Source organism: Theropithecus gelada, chromosome 12 (genome assembly GCF_003255815.1).
Source record: "Theropithecus gelada isolate Dixy chromosome 12, Tgel_1.0, whole genome shotgun sequence".
Taxonomy (NCBI): domain Eukaryota; kingdom Metazoa; phylum Chordata; class Mammalia; order Primates; family Cercopithecidae; genus Theropithecus; species Theropithecus gelada.
In genome coordinates this window covers 86,675,742-86,698,271 of record NC_037680.1, presented here as the reverse complement: position 1 = coordinate 86,698,271, position 22,530 = coordinate 86,675,742, and the positions used below count along the sequence as shown (strand labels likewise).

General features: G+C 38.1%; 2 protein-coding genes across 13 annotated transcripts in view; one reads left to right on the top strand and one right to left on the bottom strand.

Moving 5' to 3' along the window:
• KANSL1L (KAT8 regulatory NSL complex subunit 1 like) overlaps window positions 1-2,585 on the top strand; it is a 138,681-nt gene extending 136,096 nt beyond the window's left edge. For both annotated transcript variants that reach the window (XM_025404300.1, XM_025404299.1), the window contains 2 exons: window positions 731-899; window positions 1,764-2,585. In XM_025404300.1, the coding sequence (XP_025260085.1) occupies window positions 731-899; window positions 1,764-1,994 (400 nt within the window). In that variant the 3' untranslated portion in view covers window positions 1,995-2,585. The remainder of the gene's footprint in view (window positions 1-730; window positions 900-1,763) is intronic.
• Window positions 335-22,090, bottom strand: RPE (ribulose-5-phosphate-3-epimerase). 11 transcript variants are annotated; one of them, XM_025404304.1, is made up of 7 exons: window positions 21,870-22,084; window positions 14,851-14,930; window positions 8,797-8,936; window positions 8,273-8,407; window positions 7,345-7,431; window positions 7,035-7,132; window positions 335-5,238 (listed from the first exon to the last, which is right to left on the bottom strand). In XM_025404304.1, exons 1-7 carry the CDS (start codon window positions 21,989-21,991, stop codon window positions 5,223-5,225), a joined length of 678 nt encoding a protein of 225 aa, XP_025260089.1. In that variant the 5' UTR covers window positions 21,992-22,084; the 3' UTR covers window positions 335-5,222. The 11 variants fall into 11 exon arrangements, with proteins under 11 accessions (XP_025260089.1, XP_025260092.1, XP_025260093.1 ...); XM_025404307.1 differs by lacking the exon at window positions 7,035-7,132 and adding an exon at window positions 8,655-8,701 and having other exon boundaries at window positions 8,378-8,414; window positions 21,870-22,050; XM_025404301.1 differs by lacking the exon at window positions 7,035-7,132 and adding an exon at window positions 8,655-8,701 and having other exon boundaries at window positions 340-5,238; window positions 8,273-8,414; window positions 21,870-22,050.
• Window positions 22,091-22,530: the final 440 nt, after the last annotated feature.

Here is a 22,530-nt window from a genome sequence, read left to right as displayed (position 1 = left end):
ATATTTGAGCTAATTCTATAATGATGAAATTAGTTTCTGTATTTTACTGTTTCTTACATTGTCAGCCTCAGGAATAGATTTAACTAACAAACAATGTGAAAATTCTCTGTATATATGAAGTAGTTCATTTCAATCTACTTTAGTAATGGACCTCACACTGGGGACTGGAGTTTAGGTAATCCATTTTAACATCACTACTTCTAAAATATGTTTTTTTTAAAAAAATAAAAAATTTCTCAAGAAACCTGTTTAGTCTAAAATGCAAAAAAGCCTAAAATACTTTTAGAAACACAAATGAGCTTTGAGGGAAGGGGAAGTAAATCAGACATAATTATTATGTGAGAAAATCCCTGTTATTTTATATTTATTATACATTTGATCATTTTTAAAAGAGCCAAAACTCAAAAAGCAAGATTGTGTGAAGTCTGGTAGTCGTTTTAGTTAAGGAGTATCTTTTGTTTAATTAGTCAGACAAAAGACAAAAACAAACCAAATAAACAGCAAGAACACCCCTCCCCCTATTATAATTCGGTAAAATATTTCATAAAGTACTGTTTCATCCTCTGAGTACGAAAGTAATAAATAGCACCAGAGGAATTTTTAAAAATCTTTGGGCAAAACTGTTTAAAGTTACCAAGTTAACTTGACTCAGTGATACCTTGGGTTGTTCATAAATTTTCAAGACCTCAAAAAATAACAAATAATTGTGTTTTCCTGATTTTCTTGCTAGAGCTTACAGTAAAAATGTTGAAGGACATGACTTGCTTTTGAAAGAATACCCTAATAACTTTAGTAGCAGTCAGCAATGTGCTGCTGCAAGTCCTCCTGAGCTTCCTTCAGAGAACCAGGATCTGTGTGCATATGGCTTACCTTCTTTAAATCAAAGCCAAGAAACCAAGGTAAGTGCAATATATATGATTAAACTTCCCATTCCTTGCCTTTTAACTACTTGTTTGTAGAAACTACTTGAAAAAAATTTATTTTCTTTATTACATCATTACATAACAAATTCAATAAGATAGTTAGGTAGAGAAGATCTGTATTCCAGCATTTTGTGTCCACTACTAACTACAGTCACCTTGTGTAACAAGTCAATACGAACCTCCAAGTACTCATTCATCTATTAGAGAATGGAGTACTATCAAAGTTTCATTACAAAACAAACCTGATTGATGAAGAATAGCACCTGCTACATGGCCAACGTTAGCTACTATTTCTTTCTCCTCATATCTTAAGATTTTTACATGCCTCACCACAGACCCAGTTCCTACCTTAAAGGTACTGCTTTCTAACACTGCATCCATAAAATTCTTACACCTTTCTTCATAAATAGACACTGAAAAAGAACTAGATCTAGAATGGAATGGAGATTATAGAATTAACAGGCAAGTTGCAGAAAGCTCAGGAAAGAAAAAGTTAATAGGTACCTTTAATAATGAAAATGAAGACATTGTAGAAGTATATCAAACCTGAGAACACTTTCCCAAAGTGCTCTTAGGTTGGAAATGAAGACCACTGCCTGTGGCAGCATTTCCTCTTCTTGGCAGAGGCAAAGTAAAGAAATAAATCCCAAAAGTCACTCAAGAATTCTCAGTATGTTCCCTTTTGAGTTGCTATTTAAGTTGAAATGAAAATTTGTACAGTTACGTGCTAAAAGAACAGAACAATAATTATTACAATATAGATATGTACAGATTACTTGTTAGATGAATTTAAACAAAACAAATTAGTTGAAACTTAACTGAAAATGTTTCCCCTTTCAGTCTTTGTGGTGGGAACGACGGACTTTTCCACTGAAGGGTGAAGACATCGCAGCCTTATTATGTGAAGATGAAAAAAACGATCGGGTTGAATGGTCAAGCACAGCTTTCCATGGTGAAATCTTCGGTACCAGTGTACCAGAGAATGGCCACCATCCAAAAAAGCAGTCAGATGGAATAGAAGAATACAAAACCTTTGATCTAGGACTTACTAATGTTAAAAAAAATAGGTGACAGGGAACAGGTTAAGAAAACTATGTAAATGTAGGAAAGATGGGAGGAAATAAAGCCCTGTTCTGGATCTCCCATCCCCTCCAGAATAAGAGCATGTTCTGCATGTATTAATCTTTTATGCTGTTTATGAAACAGGCAAGATAAGTCTGTTTTTCCTTCTGGAACCACAAGGGTAACCAGCTTTTCATCTACAGACAAGTGGTAGTCATTTGTGTTTATCATGCAACTTACAAACACCAAGATATTAATTGCTGCAACTTGATGTCAAATCACCTTACTGGGTAATTTTTAAGACTACGTACCCACACCATACATACACACACATATATACAAACCTGTGCGCCAAGTGACAGCTATTTTTTTATATACATGGTAATTCATTAAAATTGCCTTAATATATTAGAATATACGAATATGTGTGTATAAAATAAACATACACATACACATCCCCCTATGTAGTTTTTGAAACACTGGCAATGACCCACTCCCCTTGGAAATGCATGTATGAACTACCCTATGAAATGTAAGCTGCAGTATAGATAAAACACAGGTTTCCACTGATAAAAGACATCTGAACATCTTGAATATAGAGATTAAGTTTTTTGTTGTTTTTTTGTTTAACATGTTTAACCAACAGTAGAAGTTATTTACAGAAATTTATATACCAGATAACACAAAACTTCTTTATCCAAAATCATTGATATCTTTGGGACTAAACACAGGCTACTTTCTGTTTACTCCTAACAAAATAAAGCAAGCAAATTTGAGTTAAATATTGGTGCAATTTAATACTATCACATCTTTGAAAACTCAATTTGAGTTTTACCAATTAATGTGTCTCATGAAGACACCAATTTAAAATGAGCCACAAACAGTGAAGTCCTATCAGTATAAAATTTGAAAAAAAAAAAAGATTGTATTTCTAGATTAGCAAGAAATTAGTAATTCTGCCTGATTTCTATTTCTAGCTAATTTGGTCATTCTTTGCCATAGCTTACTCTATTCAAATAAACATATATTCTTGCTTGCATCCTAGATTGGGAATTAAACATTTTCAAAAAACAAAGCTTCAATATTTGGATACTAAAGAGTATATATGAAAGAAAATTCCTTTTGAAGCTATAAAACCATTTTTTTATATGTGAAAGTTGAGGACAATTTATATAAATCACTTTTTGTCATGTAAAAAGGTTATTCAAGTTGTACTACCCACATAACTGAAAATATTGGCCATTTGGCCTAATCTGTGAGATTTGACACTAAGTTTTTGTTAGAGATTGGAAATTATACTAGTCCTTTTAAGGGGAAAAAAATCCAAATTCAATACTGACAAACTTTTGCTTGTAGTTTTACTGTACATTTATTTTTAAAGAAAAAGAAAACAAAAGCCAGACAAACCCAAGTTGTCCAGGCAAATAAACTCAAATCTTTGTCATGTCTGATATTATAATCTTCTATGTAAGTTTTTTAATTAAAGTTATTTCTATATACCTTGTGTTGCTTGTTATTAAATGCGACCTACTCATGGCACAAAGCTTTCCTAAGCTGAAATAAAAACAAACATTAACAAATTTTTACCTTGTAATGCAGGAAGAAACCCAAGCAAGCTCTAGTCTAAGCTTAACTGTTAGCATTCTTACTTTTTGAACCTTATTTCTCAGAACTTATAGTAGCCTCAAGAAGTCTATTGATACTGGTCCTGATATTTCTTGCCATATTTATAACACAGCAAGAGTATTTACAGGAATGAAATAGCTGACACATATTTTTAGACTCTCTATAATTCAAACAGTTATAAATACTTAGTTTATGGATTGACTCTGCATCCTGTCATCTTTTCGCCTACCTGATCTTTCTTGGAATAAAATAATATATCCTTGGGGTCAAGACACATAGTTCCAGAATATTCTCAGCCATCTGGTTCTGCTACAGTGTAAAATTAGACTGGAAATAAGACAATGTTAAGTAAAAAGCTTCCTACCTAACCGACCTCCCAAGGGCTCCATTTGTAAAAGTACAGACCAGAAATTCTACCACCTCCTAGATCCTTTCAGGGTACCATCCTACTACTGAGCATTAATTTCTTCATTTTTAAAATGGGGACAAAAATACCTGCTTTATTATTACCACTTACTTATAGAGGTGATTTACAGATTTAATGAGAATATATCAAAGTACTTTATAACTCACGAAATATAAACTTATATAATGCTATCTACTTTGTATTGAGCATATTCTAAATTCTGGGACTAGTACTGGAAACTTTAGGTATATAGTGTTACCTCTTAATTCTCAACACAACCCCACAGTTGTTATAATTACATTTAATGTATAAATGAGTTAGGAGAAATGCAAAAAAGATTGGGTGATTTGTTAAAGGTCCAGCTAGAAAGGGGCGGTCAGAATTCAACCCAGTATTACTTCCAAACAGAGGTTTTACTTTTTCCTTTCTACTCAGAGCTAACACAACAGCATTATTTAACGTCCTTAAGAATGGTGGGGAGGAATCACTGAATAATCTGCTTTGACAAAACACCCTGATAAAATCTATGCTTGTATTTTAGAACCCCTGGGTTTCATACATTGTTTTTATAGTTTTCACACATCAAGTGTAAGGTTAAAAGTGATAGATTTGAAGAACCAAGAATATGGTACGCCATCCCACCCAAACTTATAAACAAATCACAAATAACATGAAATAGAAAAAAACCATAAAGACTTCCTTTGCTTTTGGAAAACAGCTGAGAAACAACAAAATTCTTTTCAGAAGTACAGACAAAATTTGTTTTTGTAGTGTAGTCAATATGCCCTCCTTAGGCATTAAGACACTTTTTGTTTGTAACCTTAATACAGCCGTATTTTTACTCTTTATAAAAATCAAGTCTCTCAATAAAAACAGTATCTTACTCACTAATCATTAAGCTGCATCACTAAAAACATAGTTATACACACCAATTTCTAACCTCTTAGAATATTCTGCACAATCAGTTTTAATCACTGGAATGAATAACTGCTCAAAAAAGCAGTGCAGCTTCAATTGCATTATGATTTGGTAGTCAATATTCCTGTTTTCCAGTAAAAGGGAGATTTCATGAACAGAAACATTGGGCTCCTTATGGTTTCATCGATCAAGAGAACGTTTCTGAGCAGCTTCTGAGCAAACATTTCTTAATAGGTTGATCACAGATCTGGGGTCTTCACTCCTCATAATAGCACTGCCAGACACAATCATGTTAGCTCCTGCCTGGAAGAAGTAAACAGTTAGGTTACGCCTCAAAGGAAAATGGAGAAAAACCTAAAACAGAATTCCTGGACTAGAATGTCTACCCTTGCATCTGTCAACATTTCAATCATATGAGAGCCACTTTGAGATTAAGCAGACTTAAGCAATCTAGTTCAATAAGAAAAATTTAAAATGTTCACAAATGAGGATGTGAGATTATTTTTAAATGTGTCTAAGAAATCATGACCTTTCTGGTAAACCAACTCTTAATAATCTACATGGTATCTTTGCTACTCTTTAGATAAGGTTTAAAAGCCTTTACTCCTCAAGCCCACTAAGGTTTTTCCCAATACGCACCAATGCTTTTATTAGTTACTTAAAAAAAAAAAAACTTTTATTCTTAATTTGTGAGTGTGAAAGGACAATTATTGCTACCATGTGAAATTATCCATAAATTACGGCAAAATTAAAGTGATTTCTCATTTTTGTGTCAAAAAATGGAATGAATGTCTCTCTTTATACTTCATTGCATTCCAGAATGGTTTTGAAGTGGCTTTAAAAAAGTTTTTAACATGTTTAAATATGGAAGCAAAGAAATTAAAAAAGAAAAGCTAAAAAATTGGGTCCAAATTTAACTCTGAGCTTCCTAGGATTTGATTCGAGGATGGAAACCCAATCTGCTTTGTGATTCACTGCCAGAACAAAGAGGGAGAAGTGGGAGAACCACAGGCTGAGGAAAATTTTTCCAGACAGTGTCACTTTATGTATGACAGCATTTCTAACAATATTCCTCACAGAAATTATAAAGGTAAGTTTTATAGGGTTAACACTGCAAATATCTCTTCAGTTAACCCATTTATGCCTAGTGTTCCATTATTGGAATGCTAAGCTTGTGGGAGTTCTTCATATCCTGCTGTTTAAGATCATCACCAAGGTCTGATTTTTCACAAAAAAAATTTGCAGCCTCTGGCATAAAAGCAGAGTAGTATACTGGCAAAGCACAGTTTGTACAAAGCAATTCCACAAGCAGTCAAAAGGATATGAGCTCAGTCATTATCTGCCCAGCCCCTCCTGCGTAAGTATTTACTACTGTCAAGCTTTTGATGGGTATATATCAAGCAGAAAAGTGTGAGAGTTATGCAGAACCTGGACGCAGATACACCACACTGTGAAAGAAAAGCAGGTCATGTGAGTTTTATTTTAATCACTTGTGGTGCTACCAGGAGGGCTGGCATCCTCGGGAGCCTGACTATGCTAGACTAGCTATCTGAAAAAAAAGTAAAAAAAAAGTTTTTATTTGTATACAGATAGCCAAAGAGGTATACACAGACAGCCAAAGGGGTATCAGGGCTAAATTTTAATCAAAAATGGTTCTAGCAAGTTCTTACAAGGAACAACTAAGTAATATATAGGTTCTAAAGAATAACGTAATAATTAGGTCAATTAGATTTCTCTACTTTTATCCCCCTTGGAGACGAGGTATCTTTTAATTCCATATTTTGGAAAAATTTCTCACTTCCAAGGCCCTGGAACTTAATGATCTTCCAAAGGGCTGAAATTCAACATATTATTTTTTAAAAAAGAACTTTCTTCAGCCTTCCTGAGACAACCAGGATTTACTATTTAACAATTTATGTGATTTTAGAATATCCACTTATGGGCCGGATGCAGTGGCTCACATCTGTAATCCCAACACTTTGGGAGGCCAAGGCAGGCAGATCACTTGAGGTCAGGAGTTCGAGACCAGCCTGGCCAACATGGTGAAATGCTGTCTCTACTAAAAATAAAAAAAATTAGCCAGGCACGGTGGCAGGTACCTGTAATGCCACCTACTCAGGAGGCTGAGGCAGGAGAATCGCTTGAACCCTGGAGGCAGAGATTGCAGTGAGCAGAGATCACACGACTGCACTCCAACCTGGGCCACAAAGACAGACTGTCTCAGAAAAAGAAAAAAAAAATCCACTTATGGCTGTTTATTTTCCTAGTTGTACATGTGAACAAAAAATACTTTTCCAAGAAAGAAAGTCAACTTAGGAACCATAGAGGGAATCGCTGGCCCATGAGACAATGTCCTGGAGACATACTTGACAGGAAATTGGTCGAGTCAGAGTTGAAGAGCAATCTCACCTCTGCACACTTATGGACAGTGTCAGGACCTACTCCACCATCGACCTCTATATCCAAAGATGGGAACTGGGTCCTCAACCAGTGAACCTAGATATATACATGAGGAAATAAGTAACTCCTAAAGTGGATATGTTGGTGGGGGTGGGGGGATAGACAACCAAATAAACAAAAAAATCCAACAGCCAAAATTAGCACTTAAAACTCCAATTGTCTCACACAATAACTATACCAATACAATATATTACCGGAGAACACTTGGTTTTTAATAGCAAGCTTTGTTCTATTTGGCAAACAGCAATCTGTAATGTCTTTATAGAGACTGTGTGTCATGGAAAGAAGACAGACAAATCCTCAATAGTCAATGACAACTTCCAAGAGATTTAAAGGTTACAGAGATAACAGTTTCAAAAGAAAATTTCAAGACTCCTAGGCGTGGTGACTGACGCCTCTAATCCCAGCACTTTGGCAGACCAAGCAGGGAGGACAGCTTAAGCCCAGGAGTTCAAGACCAGCCTGGGTACACAGTGAGACCTCCCCTCTATTAAAATATGTAAGAATTAGCTGGGCATGGTGGTGTGCACCTGTAGTCCCAGCTACTCAGGGCGCTGAGGCAGGAGGATCTCTTGAGTCCACGAGGTCGAGGCTGCAATGAACCCTAACTGCATCACTGCATTCCAGCCCAGGTGACAGAGCAAGACTTTGTCTCAAAGAAAGAGAAAATTTCAAGATAAAGATGTAATACTTCTCTGATTTCCAAATCAGAAATCTATTACAGCATTTATTATATACTGTATCAGAATGATCTGTAAGCATCCCCATCTCCTCACCTTCAGAACAGGTTATGCCTAAATATATAAGCCTTTCAATAAATGCTTACTGAATAAACACACGGTAAAAGTCTCACCCCAAAATCAAATACTTCTTTTACCTTTGGCATCATATCTTCCATGAATTTCTGCCCTCCAAACCCCGGTTCCACTGTCATAACCAAGGCCATATCTATTTGATTAGCCCATGGTGCCAAATACTCAACTGAGGTTCCTGGTTTGATGGCAAGGCCAACCTGTAACAGACACAAATATGCTATATCACATTGACATTTACAATTCCCTCTGTATTACATTATTGTGGCACAGCAGGCCCAGTAGAAATACCTGTTCTTATTTTTCAAAAGTTAACAAGACTATTAAATGTAAGTATTTCCAACAAGCAGTAGCTTTCAGAAAATATTAGTGGAAATATAAATGCTATTTGACAAAGAAGTTAAATCCTGGCATCATAGATGAAGAACAGCTGCTAAAGTAGGCAATGGGCCCTGACTGTGCCACTGCACTTCAGCCTGGGTGACAGAGCAAGACTCTGTCTCAAAAAAAGAGAAAATTTCCTGTTTCCAGCAAATCTTTCCCAACTGAGAGTGAATGTTACAAAACACTCTCATCACTGGTTTCTTACCTTCATTCCATTCTCCCGAATATCTTTAATCAAAGCCCCTGGGTTCTCAGTAGCCTCGAGATGAAAGGTGTACTGATTGGCTCCTGCTACAGCCATTGGCTTTACCCACTGTTCTGGCTTGGACACCATCATGTGCATGTCTAGAAAGAAAAGACACTTCAAAATATTACTGAAAAATACCTGGTTCATGCTATTGGAAGCCAACCTGTATGCAGTTTTTGCCACTTCGGATATGAACTCTTTGGGCATCACACAAATCATTATTTCAATAGTTATAATTCAGTATAGGTAGTTTCCTCTTATTCTGAAGACAAGGATTTATTTAAATTCATTTACAAAAACTCTTTTCCCACAAAAAGCATACAGTGCTGTATATAAAAAGTTAACATCTAAAAATCAGGAAATCTAGGTCCAGGTCCAGGAAATGCCACTCTACAAAACTTAAAGAATATGTCATATTATCCATGCAGACTAGTTTCCTCTAGGAAAATTAAGTGATTCTTTTCATTTCTTTTTTCAATTTATTGAGCAATTACTGCACTATTAATTATTCTAGGTCCTAGGGTTAGAGCAAAAACACGAAACTCTCCTGTCACAGGGATTACATTCTTAATGGGACAGTCAAACAATAAACAAAATAAGGAAGTAAAATGCACACTAGGTAGGCAGTTAATATGGCTGGTGTGCATGGGGAAGGAGATACACCAGTCAGAGGTCAGGGAAGCACGTGGTGAGGAGAAACCCTACGGCATTCTGCAGGCCATTGGGAGAAATCACCACAGTGAAGTGACAAGATACTATCGACCGAGGAAGCTACGATAGCAATAACCCAGGTGAAAAATGATGGCAGCAATTCAGGATGGATATGTTCTGAAATAAGAGCAAAGAGAGCTGTGGATGGATGAGATGTGGAGGACGAGAAGATCCTCCACGGATAGACAGATGAGAGGAAAACAAAGATGGCATCAAGGATTTTGGACTTATTAACTAGAAGAATGGAACTGCCATTAATTGAGAGGCAAAAGACTGCAAGAACAAATTTAGGGGGAAGGACATGTTGACTACAAGAAACCTGATATCCATCCTAATGCTAAAGCTTGATCCATATAAACATATAAGGTGAAAATGGGCATGGCCTGCTTAAAGATCTTGACTTAAATCATAACAGCATTTCATGAGAAAGAGAGGGCAGCTTAAAACAAGCTAAACCAAGAAATAACACTGTGAAGCATCCTGTGTTTGATAAATGTAGTGAGGAGAGGTTTTGAGTTTTTTATTTTGCTAGAGGAAGCACATTTCTGATACAGCCAAGCTATACTTAAGAAAAAAAATTCTAACATTCCAGAACAATTATGAAATACAACAAAGCCTTTTAAAAATGTCTGAAAAAGAGAGTACAAAGCTTGACTAATAAAGTCAAGATTAACATTTGTATTTCTAATCCACCAAAAGTAACGGTATGAGAATTTTTTTTTTTTTTTTTAAATAGAGATGAGGTTTCGCTTAACTCCTGGCCACAAGTGATCCTCTCATGTTGGCTTCCCAAAGTGCAGCGATCATAGGCATGGGCCACCACACCCGGCCTAAATTAGAACATATTTTAATAGGTAAAACTTTATTCTTAAAAAAGAGTATTAAATCTGGTGTTTCTTATTCTTTGAATTATAAACAAGGAAAATTCAAGCTGGTTGAAAATACCTACTCTATTCATTCCGTAAGTTACCAGACTGCTAGCTATGTCATCCTTACTCAATCTCTAGCATCCAGTAACCACTAGCAACCCTCAACGGAGAATTTCTATGGTGTTTAGGGAGTCAGTAGTTCAGCAAATCCGTGTACAGTTAACATTAGATCAGCAATTCTCAAACATTCTATTATCATTCTATTATCATCTATTACAATCATAATCTATTATTCATAAAATTGGTTAACAATATGCTGATTAAAAATAATCTAAGTTCTATTAAATTCTAAGTTACATTAAAAAAAACACTCACTATATATGGCTAGGTGTGGTGGCTCAAGCCTGTAATCCTAGCACTTTGGGAGGCCAAGGCAAGTGGATTGCTTGAGCCCAGGAGTTCACACTCTTAAAAATTAATAAAGACCCCAAGAAACTTCTGTTGATATGGGTTATATTTATAGATATTTAATGTATAAGAAATTCAAACTAAGACATTTTAAAGCATGTAATTTTTGGCGGGTACGGTGGCTCACACCTATAATCTTAGGAGGCTGAGGAGGGAGGATGGCTTGAGCCCAGTTTGAGACCATCCTGGGCAACGTAGTAAGACTCCTTCTCAACAACAACAGAATTAGCTAGGCATGGTAGTGTGATCCTGCAGTCCCAGCTACTGGAGGGAAGGGGTGAGGTGGGAGGACTGCTTAAGCCCAGGAAGACTGAGGCTTCAAGGACGTATGAAGGCCACGACTACACTCTAGCCTGGGCGACAGAGCAAGACTGTCTCAAAAAAGATACCTCTATTACATATTAATTAAGAGTGGTATTGTTTGTTTTACATTTTTGCAAGTCTTTGGTGTCTGGCTTAATAGAAGACACCTATATTCTCACATCTGTTTCATATCCAATCTGTTGTAATACAGATGTTCTATGACTTACAATGGGGTTACATCCCAATTAACTCATCCTGAATTGAAAATACTGTTATGTCTAACTGCATTTAATATACCTAACATACTAAACGTCATAGCTTAGCCTAGCCTACCTTAAATGTGCTGAGTGGTAATTTTATAAAGATTAGCTGCAATGTGCACTCTGTAAACCCTATCAATAAGCTTTTCATTGTTTGTTACATTAAAACCCATTGTTTGTCTTGTATTTTGAATGGGTATTTTAAGTACTGATTTACTGAGTTACACACATCTGACAAACAGTGACAGATTTCATTCCATAGTACCCCAAAATTACATTTGTTAAAATAACTACAGATCTCATCAGAAAAGCTTGTTAACTGTTGGGACGCTATCAAATCCACAGTGGTAAGATACACAAGTTCTTCAAAATTCTAATTTTGGGAACAAAAACTGACAAGGTATCTTTCCTTGAAGAGACAGCCGCATTTAGTTAACATTTTTAAAAAGTCATTAAAATAGCCAGGTCTGAAAAACCATAGTTTATCTGTCAGTTGTTCTTTCAAATAAACATAGTGTTCTGGAGGAAAGCAGCTAGTTCAGATCATACCTCTATGGTACAAGTAGTTTTCCTTGAGAAAACCATTATGTTCCAATTCCAATATGCAGCAGTGCAGCACAAGTGCTTTATATGCACTTCCTACTTTGTCACACAAAGTATTAAAAAGGCATGTATTCAAGGACCAAGATTTATTAATTTGTACTGCTTCATCAAGGATATTTATTGCAAATGCATGATGATGAAGAATATAACAACTCCTGATATAGTCCCTGCCTTGAGTTGGTTAAGGCACAAGCAAACTAACTCATCAATGTTTTTGAACCATCAGTAGAAATAATGGCAAATAATTTCCTAGTATTATGAAAATAGTTTTGATATACTCTCATGGATGACCTGGAAGGGTCTTAAGGAATTGTGTGAGTCCTTATACAAAGTACTTGAGGATCACTGATTTACACAATAACAGGAACAGACTTTTCCCTATCACTTTATTTCTTAGACGTTTATTTCTACTCAACATGAAAACTGAAGAGTTAAGAATGTTAGCGTTACATATACAACACAACATGTAATCTTGGTCCTAGAATACATTCATGTATCAATTATCCAACAACCAAAATCCAAGAATTAAACAAATGTTTCTTAATATTAAAAAACAAAGGTAGCTGGGCTCAGTGACTTACACCTACAATCACAACACTTTGGGAGGCCAAGGCAGGAGGATGGCTTGAGCCCAAGTGTTCAAGATCAGCCTGGGCAATACAGGGAGATCCCATCTCTACAAAAAGTAAAAAAATAAAAATAAAAATAAAAATAGCCGGGTGTGGTGGCACACACCTGTAGTCCTAGCTATAGCTGCGGCGGGAGGACTGCTTGAGCCCAGGAGTTCAAGGATGCAGTGAGCTATGATTGTATCACTGTACTCCTGCCTGGGTAATAGACAGAGTCTGTCTCTTAAAGCAACAACAACAACAAAAAGCCAAAAACCGAAAAACAAGGGTCACAAAACCCAAACATTAAAGTAAATGGATTTATCTTTCAGATAAAATTCTAGAAATATTAATTAGCAAGTTTATCAACAAATTAAAAACAACAAGAAAAAGCAGACTGTGTGTGGTGGCAGCAACACAGGATTGTTAAAAGGAAAGGCACTGACAGGAAATGATATAGACAATATATGGTGTGACAATGGGAGCCCAAATAAAAGGGAGCAAAAAGGAAAAAAAAAAAGAAAGCATTAAAAAAATCCACACAACAAAGCCAGAAGCGAGGATTCTGGCCATTGATTGTACAGTGGGAGCAAACAATGCTCTGTATTTCATCCACCTCTCCCGGTCATGAGAACAACCTTAATTCATAGGAAAAGTCATGGTATCTGCTATATAAGCTAACTATGGCTTAAAAAAAAGTTTAGATAATCAGAGGACTATATCCCATTATCTAGAAATTTCAAAATGGTGAACATATTGGTGGAACATTGTTTCCTCATGCCACATAAATGAGGTAATAATGTACATTTTCTTTGGTGTACTCAAAGTAGATGGATCCTATGCAGAGGCTGAAGACTGTATCCAACTGAATTTTCTGTGATATTGGAAATGTCCCATAGCTGCACTGCACAATATGTGACTGAAGACTTGCAACACGATTAATGTAAATGAGAAACTGAATTTTTAAGTTTATGTAATTTAATTTAAAAAAAAAAAAATTTTTTTTGACATGGAGTCTCACACTGTCACTCAGGCTGGAGTGCAGTGGAATGATCTCAGCTCACTACAATCTCCACCTCCCAGGTTCAAGAGCTTCTCATGCCTCAGCCTCCTGAGTAGCTGGCATTATAGGCGTGCACCACCATGCCTGGCTAATTTTTGTATTTTTAGTAGAGACGGGGTTTCACCATGTTGGCCATTCTGGTCATGAACTTAAGTTTATTTAATTTTAGTAGCTACATGTGGCTTATGACTACCATAGTGAACAGCACAGAGTCCTTCATAAAACTGGTCAACAATATGCTGATTAAAAAGAATCTAAGTTCTATTAAATTCTAAGTTACATTTAAAAAACTATTTAGGCTAGGCGTGGTGGCTCAAGCCTGTAATCCTAGCACTTTGGGAGGCCAAGGCAGGTGGATTGCTTGAGCCCAGGAGTTTGAGACTAGCCTGGGCAACATGGCAAAACTCAGCCTCTTTTTTTAAAAAAAGAAAAAAATAAATAACACTACTTAAAAAAACGTGTACAATTTCTCATGTTTAAGAGATCTGACAGGTGAGACATTGCTAACTTAATATAAATCACTTGTAGGCCACTAAGTAATCTTAAAAATCTTAATTTACATTGTACTGTGACATTGGAGTGAATATTTAGGCACCACTTGTAGAAAGCTCCAATGTGCACAAAACAAATGGCTTCTGGACCATAAATCAACTGATTCATAAACTCATTTAACAATCACACTGAGTCCTGATCATGTCTATGCTTAGCTTTAGGAAAACCACAGTAAATAAAGTGGATTCAATCCCTGCCCTCAGAGTTTACAGTCTAATAAAAGTCATCGCAGATCAAAGGAAGTTCTCAGAGGAAAATCAACAGGTGATAAGATAATTGGATAAAGGTTAATTTGGGAGAGGGTGCTCAAAAAGGCCTCTCTGAGGAACTGACAAATGACCTGAGGCCCAAAGATGTGGCAGCCAGCCAAGCTACTACCTTTCCACACAGATGAGCCAAGGCCCAGAGGCAGGAAGAAGTTTGGCTTGTTACTGGAGTCAGGCCAATGAAGACCCAGCATAGGGAAGTTGGGGAAAGGGTGCCAGATGAACTTGGAAGTTAAAAAAAAATCAACCATCCAGTTTTCCTTTACTTGAGCAACACATCCAGCTTCAGATGGCATAACACCCACTTACCAAAGAAAGGGTCCTGGCCTAGCTGCTTTCGAAGGCTTTCTACCACAGGGTGACCAAAGGTGATGTTGGGAACAAAATGCCTACAAGACAAACAAAATCTACTCTGAAAATGTTTTCAATTCAGTTTCTGTATCTCTCTCAATATGAATTCTGACACGGGTTGAGGGGATTGTGTGCAATGTTTTTCAATTTAATACTTAATCATCAGTATTAAATAATACTAAAAATACTGGGTCATCTTGGTTTTACCAGGTAATGTCTTCTTGACATTTCAACAAATCATGTCACATATATTTTCATAATGATTTGACTCTGTAATTCACAACCCATGACAGGTAGAAATGGAGAGATGACAAAATCAGAAACCCTCAGGCTTTATGACTTGCCCAAGTCACACACCAGTTAGTAAGTTCTGGACTCTTAACATTGATCTGAATCCTAGTCTGTCTCAGGAGGCCTGTGACTTCTTCTAATCACTTCTATCACAGGGCATTAAATGACAGTTTCTTAAAGATGACTAATAAAGAAACGTGATGTGTTTATTAATAATGACCACCTTTCACTGAGGGTTTACTACATGCCAAGCACTGTAATTTACTTCACTTCATCTTCACGACAGCCTTATAGAGTAGATGCTATTATTATCCCCTTTGAAGAGCACAAGATAAATAATATCCTTAAGTATTTCAGTTAATAATTTGTGAAGTGGATTCAAATTAAGTCTACCAGCTGGGTGCAGTAGCTCATTCCTGTAACCCCAATACTTCAGGAGGCTGAGGCAGGCAGATCACTTGAGGTCAGGAGTTCAAACCAGCCTGGCCAACATAGTGAAACCCTGTCTCTACTAAAAATACAAAAATTAGCTGGGAGTGGTGGCATGCACCTGTAATCCCAGCTACTCAGCAGGCTGAGGCAGGAGAATCATTTGAACCTAGGAGACGTTTGAACCTAGGAGACGGAGAGTGCAGTGAGCCAAGATTGCGCCACTGTATTCCAGCCTGGGCAACAAAGCGAGACTTATCTCAAAAACAAAAACAAATCAAGTCTACCAGACCCACGGTATTTATCCTTTACCTTACTCCAGTTAATCTTTTTGTTCTATCACTAGTTTACTTAAATATTTAACAAAACCAGGGCCAGGCACAGTGGCTCACACCTGTAATCCCAGCACTTTGGGAGAACGAGGTGGGCGGATCACAAGGGCAGGTGTTCAAGACCAGCCTGGCCAACATGGTGAAACTCCACCTCTACTAAAAATACAAAAATTCGCTGGGCATGGTGGCGTGCATCTGTAATCCCAGACACTCGGGAGGCTGAGGCAGGAGAATCGCTTGTACCCAGGAGGTGGAGGTTGCAGTGAGCCGAGATTGCGCCACTGTGCTCCAGCCTGGGCAACAGAGCAAGACTCCGTCTCAAAAAATAAAAATAAAAACAATAATCATAATAATAAAATCTATAGGCAAGTACCATACTAGGTGCTTCAGAATACTGTTTTGTAAAGAAATATGCTCCAGTTCCTGTTTTTCCTAGGAGCTTACCATCTCACTGGCAAGAGATGACAGAGATTGACAGCTAAGGACTCACCAGAATTCACAACCCTACTGCTATCGTATAGTTGTCAGTGGGATGTCAACTCAGTCAAACCTTCTCATGCCCAGTTCCCTTTACATTCAAGTGACCCATGCGACTTTACATCCCAGTTCCCAGTTCCCTGTTCCCTTTACATCCAAGTGGCTTATGTGAGTAACTCTCACCACCGGACTGTGAGTGCAAGTAACGTGTGTCACTGCAGAGGCCGGAAGGTTAAGGAGAATTCTTTTCCTATTGCCACTTTACCCTTCTGCCAACAAAGCCCTTACACAATGGAAGAGACACAGAATGGAAGAACACTCACACTGAACTCTTACATGGGGAGAAACTAGAACTAAGCTACTGAAATCTGGGCTTTGTTAAAGCAGCAGGTATTATCCTATATGAGGAGTACAAGAAAAGCTATACAATAACAGGCAGGTAGCATGTGATTATAGACAAAATATACATAAAATAAGAGCAAGTATTAGAGAACATTAAGAAAGAAGTTCATGAGATTTACAAAATAGGATTTATAAAGAATGGGAAAAGAAACAAAGGCTGAAAATGAAGCAAAAGCAGAAACAAGCAAGTTATAGTCAAAGACGTGGAGAGTGGTATTGACCAACTTTGGCTAGTGTGAAAAAAAGATGGGAGGTGGGTAGTATCACATTAGAGGCGTCAAAGGCCAAGCTCATTGTCTGGACTTTTGTCCTGCTGGAAATATGAAGTAAGATCTTAAAGCAAGAAATATTAATAAATAAGATAGAATGGGAAATAAATTACAACAGGGTAGGTAATTGCAACTGCCACTTGGTAAGTGGCAAGGAACACTAAGAATGACAAAACAGGCAAAACTGATCGGATCCGTTAAATGATTAGGTGTGTGGGAGGGGAGTTAAAATACAAACTATGTTTAAGGCCTTACAGTTAAGATGACAGGTAGAATGACTGTTAATAAAAACCAAACTTATACGTGGGCCACACACAGTTCTAAAGACTTTCTATATATTAAATCATTAAAACCTCACAACAACCCTATGAGGTAGGTACTTTTATTAACTGTATCCTACAGATGAGGAACAGAGGCCCAAGGTCACACAACCAGTAAGCGCTGGGGGCGGGAGTTACACATAGGCACTACGGCTACCAAGTCCAGGCTCTTAACTACTATGCTCATCTGTCCCTATAACAACAACTAACGAAACAAATGGGGAACAAGTCTAGCGGAGAAGAGATTCAAGAGAGAGAGGTAAGGATTCAGGACACATCGGAGAGGGACAGGTAAGGCGGATGGGTACAGACACTTTCACTCAATAACACCTTGGTCTTTGGAGGTTTAATTTCTATCATTAAAAAAGTGATTCTACCATTTGCCTAAGCAATGATTGTCAGGGCTGTGGATAAGATGTATGTGTTTACTTAAAACTTGAAATAAGGGTCACAGAAGCAGGCAGTAAGGCCTACTGAATGCTTTACAACTCTGGAATTAAAGATTTGAATTTCACATACTGTTCTTTTATTATGCTGTGTAGTCTGGGAAATAGTTTTGTTGTCTTAACAGTAGGTTTCATTTATCATAAAAATAAAAGTATAATATCCACCTCCTGAGTAAACACGAGAACCAAAAAAAAAATACACTTCTACTTTTTTGGGAAAACCTAAACAAAACGTATAAAAATACTATCCCTACAGTTATGTGACTTAATTTGTGCTTCTGAAAATCAATTAAATGCTAGGTTCACAAAGTATACTGGAAGAACAAAAACGCACCAGTAGTCTCAAAAAAACCCAAAGGCTATGCTGAGGCATAACAAAAAAGGGCTACAATCCTAAGCATGAAGTCAGGGTGTCTCAAATTTACCAAACAGTAACGATGAGAGCAGTTCTAATGTATTTACAGTCTCCACCTCAGCCTACTGACTCCAAAGAGGACCAGGAATCTGACTTTTTAATAAATGCCAGAGGGAGTTAACAGACCAGCTTGGAAAACACTTAACTATTTCACTTTAATGGAGAGAAACTTCATTAAAAATTATGCTTCATCATTATCTTATTCTGCCTCTTTTTCCTTTATTTTCTGGAGTCGGTTAACTGTGAAAGAAATAAAATACAATAAAAAGGTATCCCTTTCTCCCAGGGACTCACTGGAATTACACTATAATTTTTGTAATACAACGACACAATTTTCTCTCTCACATTCCATCATCACTCCTAAGCTTTACTTACATAATTCTAACACAATCTACTGCAGACAGATCAAGCCATTTACCCTATCTCCCAACAAGGCAAAGATGGTAAGAGGAGGATTAGAGTCGCTATAAAAGGTACAGGACTGTAACTAGAAAACAATCTTCCTATAAAAGGTACAGGACTGTAACTAGAAAACAATCTTCCTGTGAATCAGGAATCACAAACTCAAATGCTGCTGGGGGTTAGTAGATAACATCAAAGAGCAAAACAGAGCAGATAGGGAAAGGCACCAAATGAAGTACATCCCGGATGACTAAAGGTGACGCTGCCCCTGTCAGCTCCAGCGCGTGTCACCTTGTAAGACTGAGGACCCAGTGCTGGAAGTCTTTGTTTTTTTGTTTTTTGTTTTGTTTTGTTTTGGTTTTTTTCCCCCAAAAGTGAGAAATGCAGCAAAAGTCAGAAATGTGAAATCGTCCCAGTTTTAAATCCTGGTAGCTAATTTAGAAATTAGTTTGCTAATTTAGAAATTCTTTGCTCTGTTCCCATGGTTAGGATGAACACATTCTAGTCACTGTCCTGTCATGATGTATTTATGTTTTCTAGTTTTTTTTTCCCCAGAGAATCCGCTTGTCCTTTGTTTCACATATCCAGTCATGCTAGTGCTCCATCTTCCACAGTACTCCGCAAACCGGTTTCCGACTTTCTAAATGAAGAAATTCAGTTGTAACCAGGGGAGAAATTGGAGGTCTCGGTGGGGAGGAGACTAGAAAACAACAAGCACATCCAAAGTGTAATGTTGGATGAGATTTTAAAAAGGGGCCAGGAAAAAAAACCATGAAGGCAGTCCTGAGAGGGAAGGCACATTGTGGCTGCACTTTCATAGCCCTAGCCTAGTAGACACCACAGCACATCACGTAGGGGCCCTGGCACCAGCTCTGCCGGCCTCTGCTGAATCTGGTGAGACATCAGGGAAGAAGCTGAACCTCCCTACACTGGTTTTCTCCTTTGCAAAAGGGGAATAAAAACAGCTTTTAACTCAGAAAGTAGAGAAGATTAAAAGAGAAATAATTTTAAAATTGTGTATGCAGAATTCAGTTTCTCCAAACCAAAGTACCTCCTGGCAAAGGGGAAGAGGAATAAATAAAAAACAAATACTTTTTTAAAATTTTTTTGTTCCCAAAACTCTGATCCATTTTATGGATCCAATTTATCTTATTGAGCTCAGTCTGCCATAGAGCTGCGAGGGGACAAAAGTGACTCCTGAGAGACTCCTCCTATTATGATTAAGCCATTCATTCATTCAGCCAATGATTACTAAGCTCCTTATGGTGCTTTTCCAGCAAAGAATACATAGGTGAGCAAAAAGAAAAAAAACTTGGCTTTCAGGAAGCTTACAGGGGAGCAGGAAAGACATGAAATAAGTTAATAACAATAAGTATACAGTTAACAAAAATAAGTATACAAATTATTAGTTGCTTTTTTGAGGCCAAAGACCATTCCCTGTAAACCTAGGACCCACAGAAAGCATTTAATTTGAGACAACACACGTTGCTGCATTGCTTCCAACCCTGGCTCCACTATTTATGAGACCACTGTCAGATGACTTAACCTCTCTGTGCCCAACTCCTCGCTGTCAAATGCTGGTGGTAATAACATCAATTTCAAACGGCTGGGTGAGTTAATTCACACACAAAAAAACACCAGAACGGAAATAGTCAAGTGCTCATAAACATTGCTATTATGGTTATCATTAATAATCCTGACTGGTGAACTGAAACAATTACTTTCCCCAACCATTAACTTACTCAAACATAGTTTAATTAAAACCAAATTGCTTTCTGTGTCAAACAGATTCACAAATATACATGTAGCTTATTCCATCCTGTGACCCTCTAGGTGTTTACTCTAGCACAAAAATGTAGCTACTTATCTTTGAGGTACACACTCAGGGTATTACCTGTGACAGTTTAAGGCTTTCAAGCAAAGGTGTTAAAAATGAAGTAAATAAGTACAATTACATATAATGGCCAACTAAAGGCCAACCTTTGTGAGAGAGAACATTTACTAAACTTTTTACACATTTGGCCTATTCTTAGTACTCTATGGTCAAAGTTTTGTCATTATCAGTTGGGTGGACTCCTAAGGTAACTGAGTAAAATGCAAAAGAGAAACAATACATTTAACCACATAGAGCAATGGAAGATAAAATTCTTCAAAGTCAGATTAACATTAAAAAGAAAAGGAAATCATCACCTTTTGAAAATAACACCAATTTGCAAATTGAATGAGGAAACACAGGGTTTTTACCTATTTAAAATAAATTTATTTTTCCATCCCCACTCAAGATAATGGCATTTATGATTTTCATAGTCAGTTAACAGTGGGGCTCAGAGAACTACTTGGCAAACCCAGGAAGGGCCAAGCTGCAAGTCTGTCACAATCTTCCGTAATCTTGAGGGAGTCTTACTATTTTCTGTGGGGTTGTTTCCTCATTCTATCACCAACTTCAGAAACTAATATCCTGATTCCAAACAATATTATGTGCTGTATCTACAGTGCTTAAAAATTACTTACAAAAAACTGACCTCCCTGAAGAGCAGGGTGCCTGAAGAGAAAATAGGAAATCAGACTTTTAATAATGATGTAACTAACAATTACAGAGAACTTAATATACGCCAGGCACTGTAAACCTTATATGTACTCGCTCATTTCATCTTCCAAAGATGCCTAAGCGGTAGGTTCTATTAGTAGTTCCATTTTTCAAATTATGAAACTGAAGCTCAATGAGGTTAGTGGCTTGTCCAAGGTAACCCAGCAAGTGGCAGAACTCGGGAACCTCGCTGCAGGTGCCAACTTTAATCGTTACAGAAGTCTGTCTCCCCAGCTTTGCCACTAACTAGCTATATGAGCTTGGGCAAGTCATGCTTCTCCCCTTGGGCCTCAGTTTCTGTAGCTGAAAGTGAAGAAACGTCCTAAAGATTTAGGTCGCTTCCGGGTCCTAAGTGATGGAAGACCACACGTTACGTGGGGGGGGAGGGGAGGAATTGAGGTTTGGGATCCGGCCGCAACCCAGGACGCCGCGACAGTTCTGCTCCTGCCAGAGCCTCCAGGGGTCCTACCCAACTCCCCTCCTAGCATCGCGTTCAGAGTGAGGTGCTCGGTGGCACAGGGACGCGGTACATCCAACAGGCACTCAATAAAGGTGCGCTGATCCCGCCCCCCGCGCGGCAAGCCCGACCGGAGCCCGGAGGAGTTACCCGTCCATTACATCCAGGTGCAGATAATCGGCCCCAGAGTCTAGCATCCGGAGGCACTCGGCCCCTAAATTGGCCAGGTCGCTGTTGAGGATGGACGGGCCAATCTTGCAGCCCGACGCCATACCGCTGGCTCCCCAGAGCAAGTTACCCCACGAGTCCCCCGGCAAGACTAGAGCGTCACTCCGATTGGGCGGGCAGTTTTGGCCCCGCCCCTTCTCCGTACAGGCTTCCGGACTGTACGGGAAGCAGCGACTCTGTGATGAGGAAGTTCCGCCTCCTCCTGGCGTGAGGCGGTCTCTGCTGTCCGCCTGGGGCGGGGCGAGGCACGCGGGAGTCGTGTTCTTAGTTCTGACCTTCCTTCTTATGCTGTTTGAATCTTAAAGTCCTCGCAGCACTCAAGGCGTTTCTCAACCTTTTTTCGCTTTGCTTCCCCTACAGTTCCTTCTCCTCGGTTCTTGACTTCACATCACCTTTTGTTTCTCCACCCTTTGCATATGCGTTCCTTTCCTCTCCAGCGCCTATGCTGGCCCTTTAAAACAACGATTAAAAACCTTCTTCCCTCGTATTTCTCTTAGAGCTCTTCTTTTGAGCTGGAGGAACCCTGGCTCTGCTAGATACTAGCTGGGTGACCTGGCAAGTCACTTCTTACTTCGGTTTCCTC

What these genes read in the sequence shown, in the direction of transcription:
- RPE (XM_025404301.1), bottom strand. Translation starts at nt 21,991, where the DNA reads ATGGCGTCGGGCTGCAAGATTGGCCCGTCCATCCTCAACAGCGACCTG. An exon ending in TGGAAGATATGATGCCAAAG is followed by an intron (nt 7,432 to 8,272) that starts GTAAAAGAAGTA and finishes GTATATATCTAG; the next exon opens with GTTCACTGGTTGAGGACCCA. An exon ending in CTGTCCATAAGTGTGCAGAG is followed by an intron (nt 5,239 to 7,344) that starts GTGAGATTGCTC and finishes TACTTCTTCCAG; the next exon opens with GCAGGAGCTAACATGATTGT.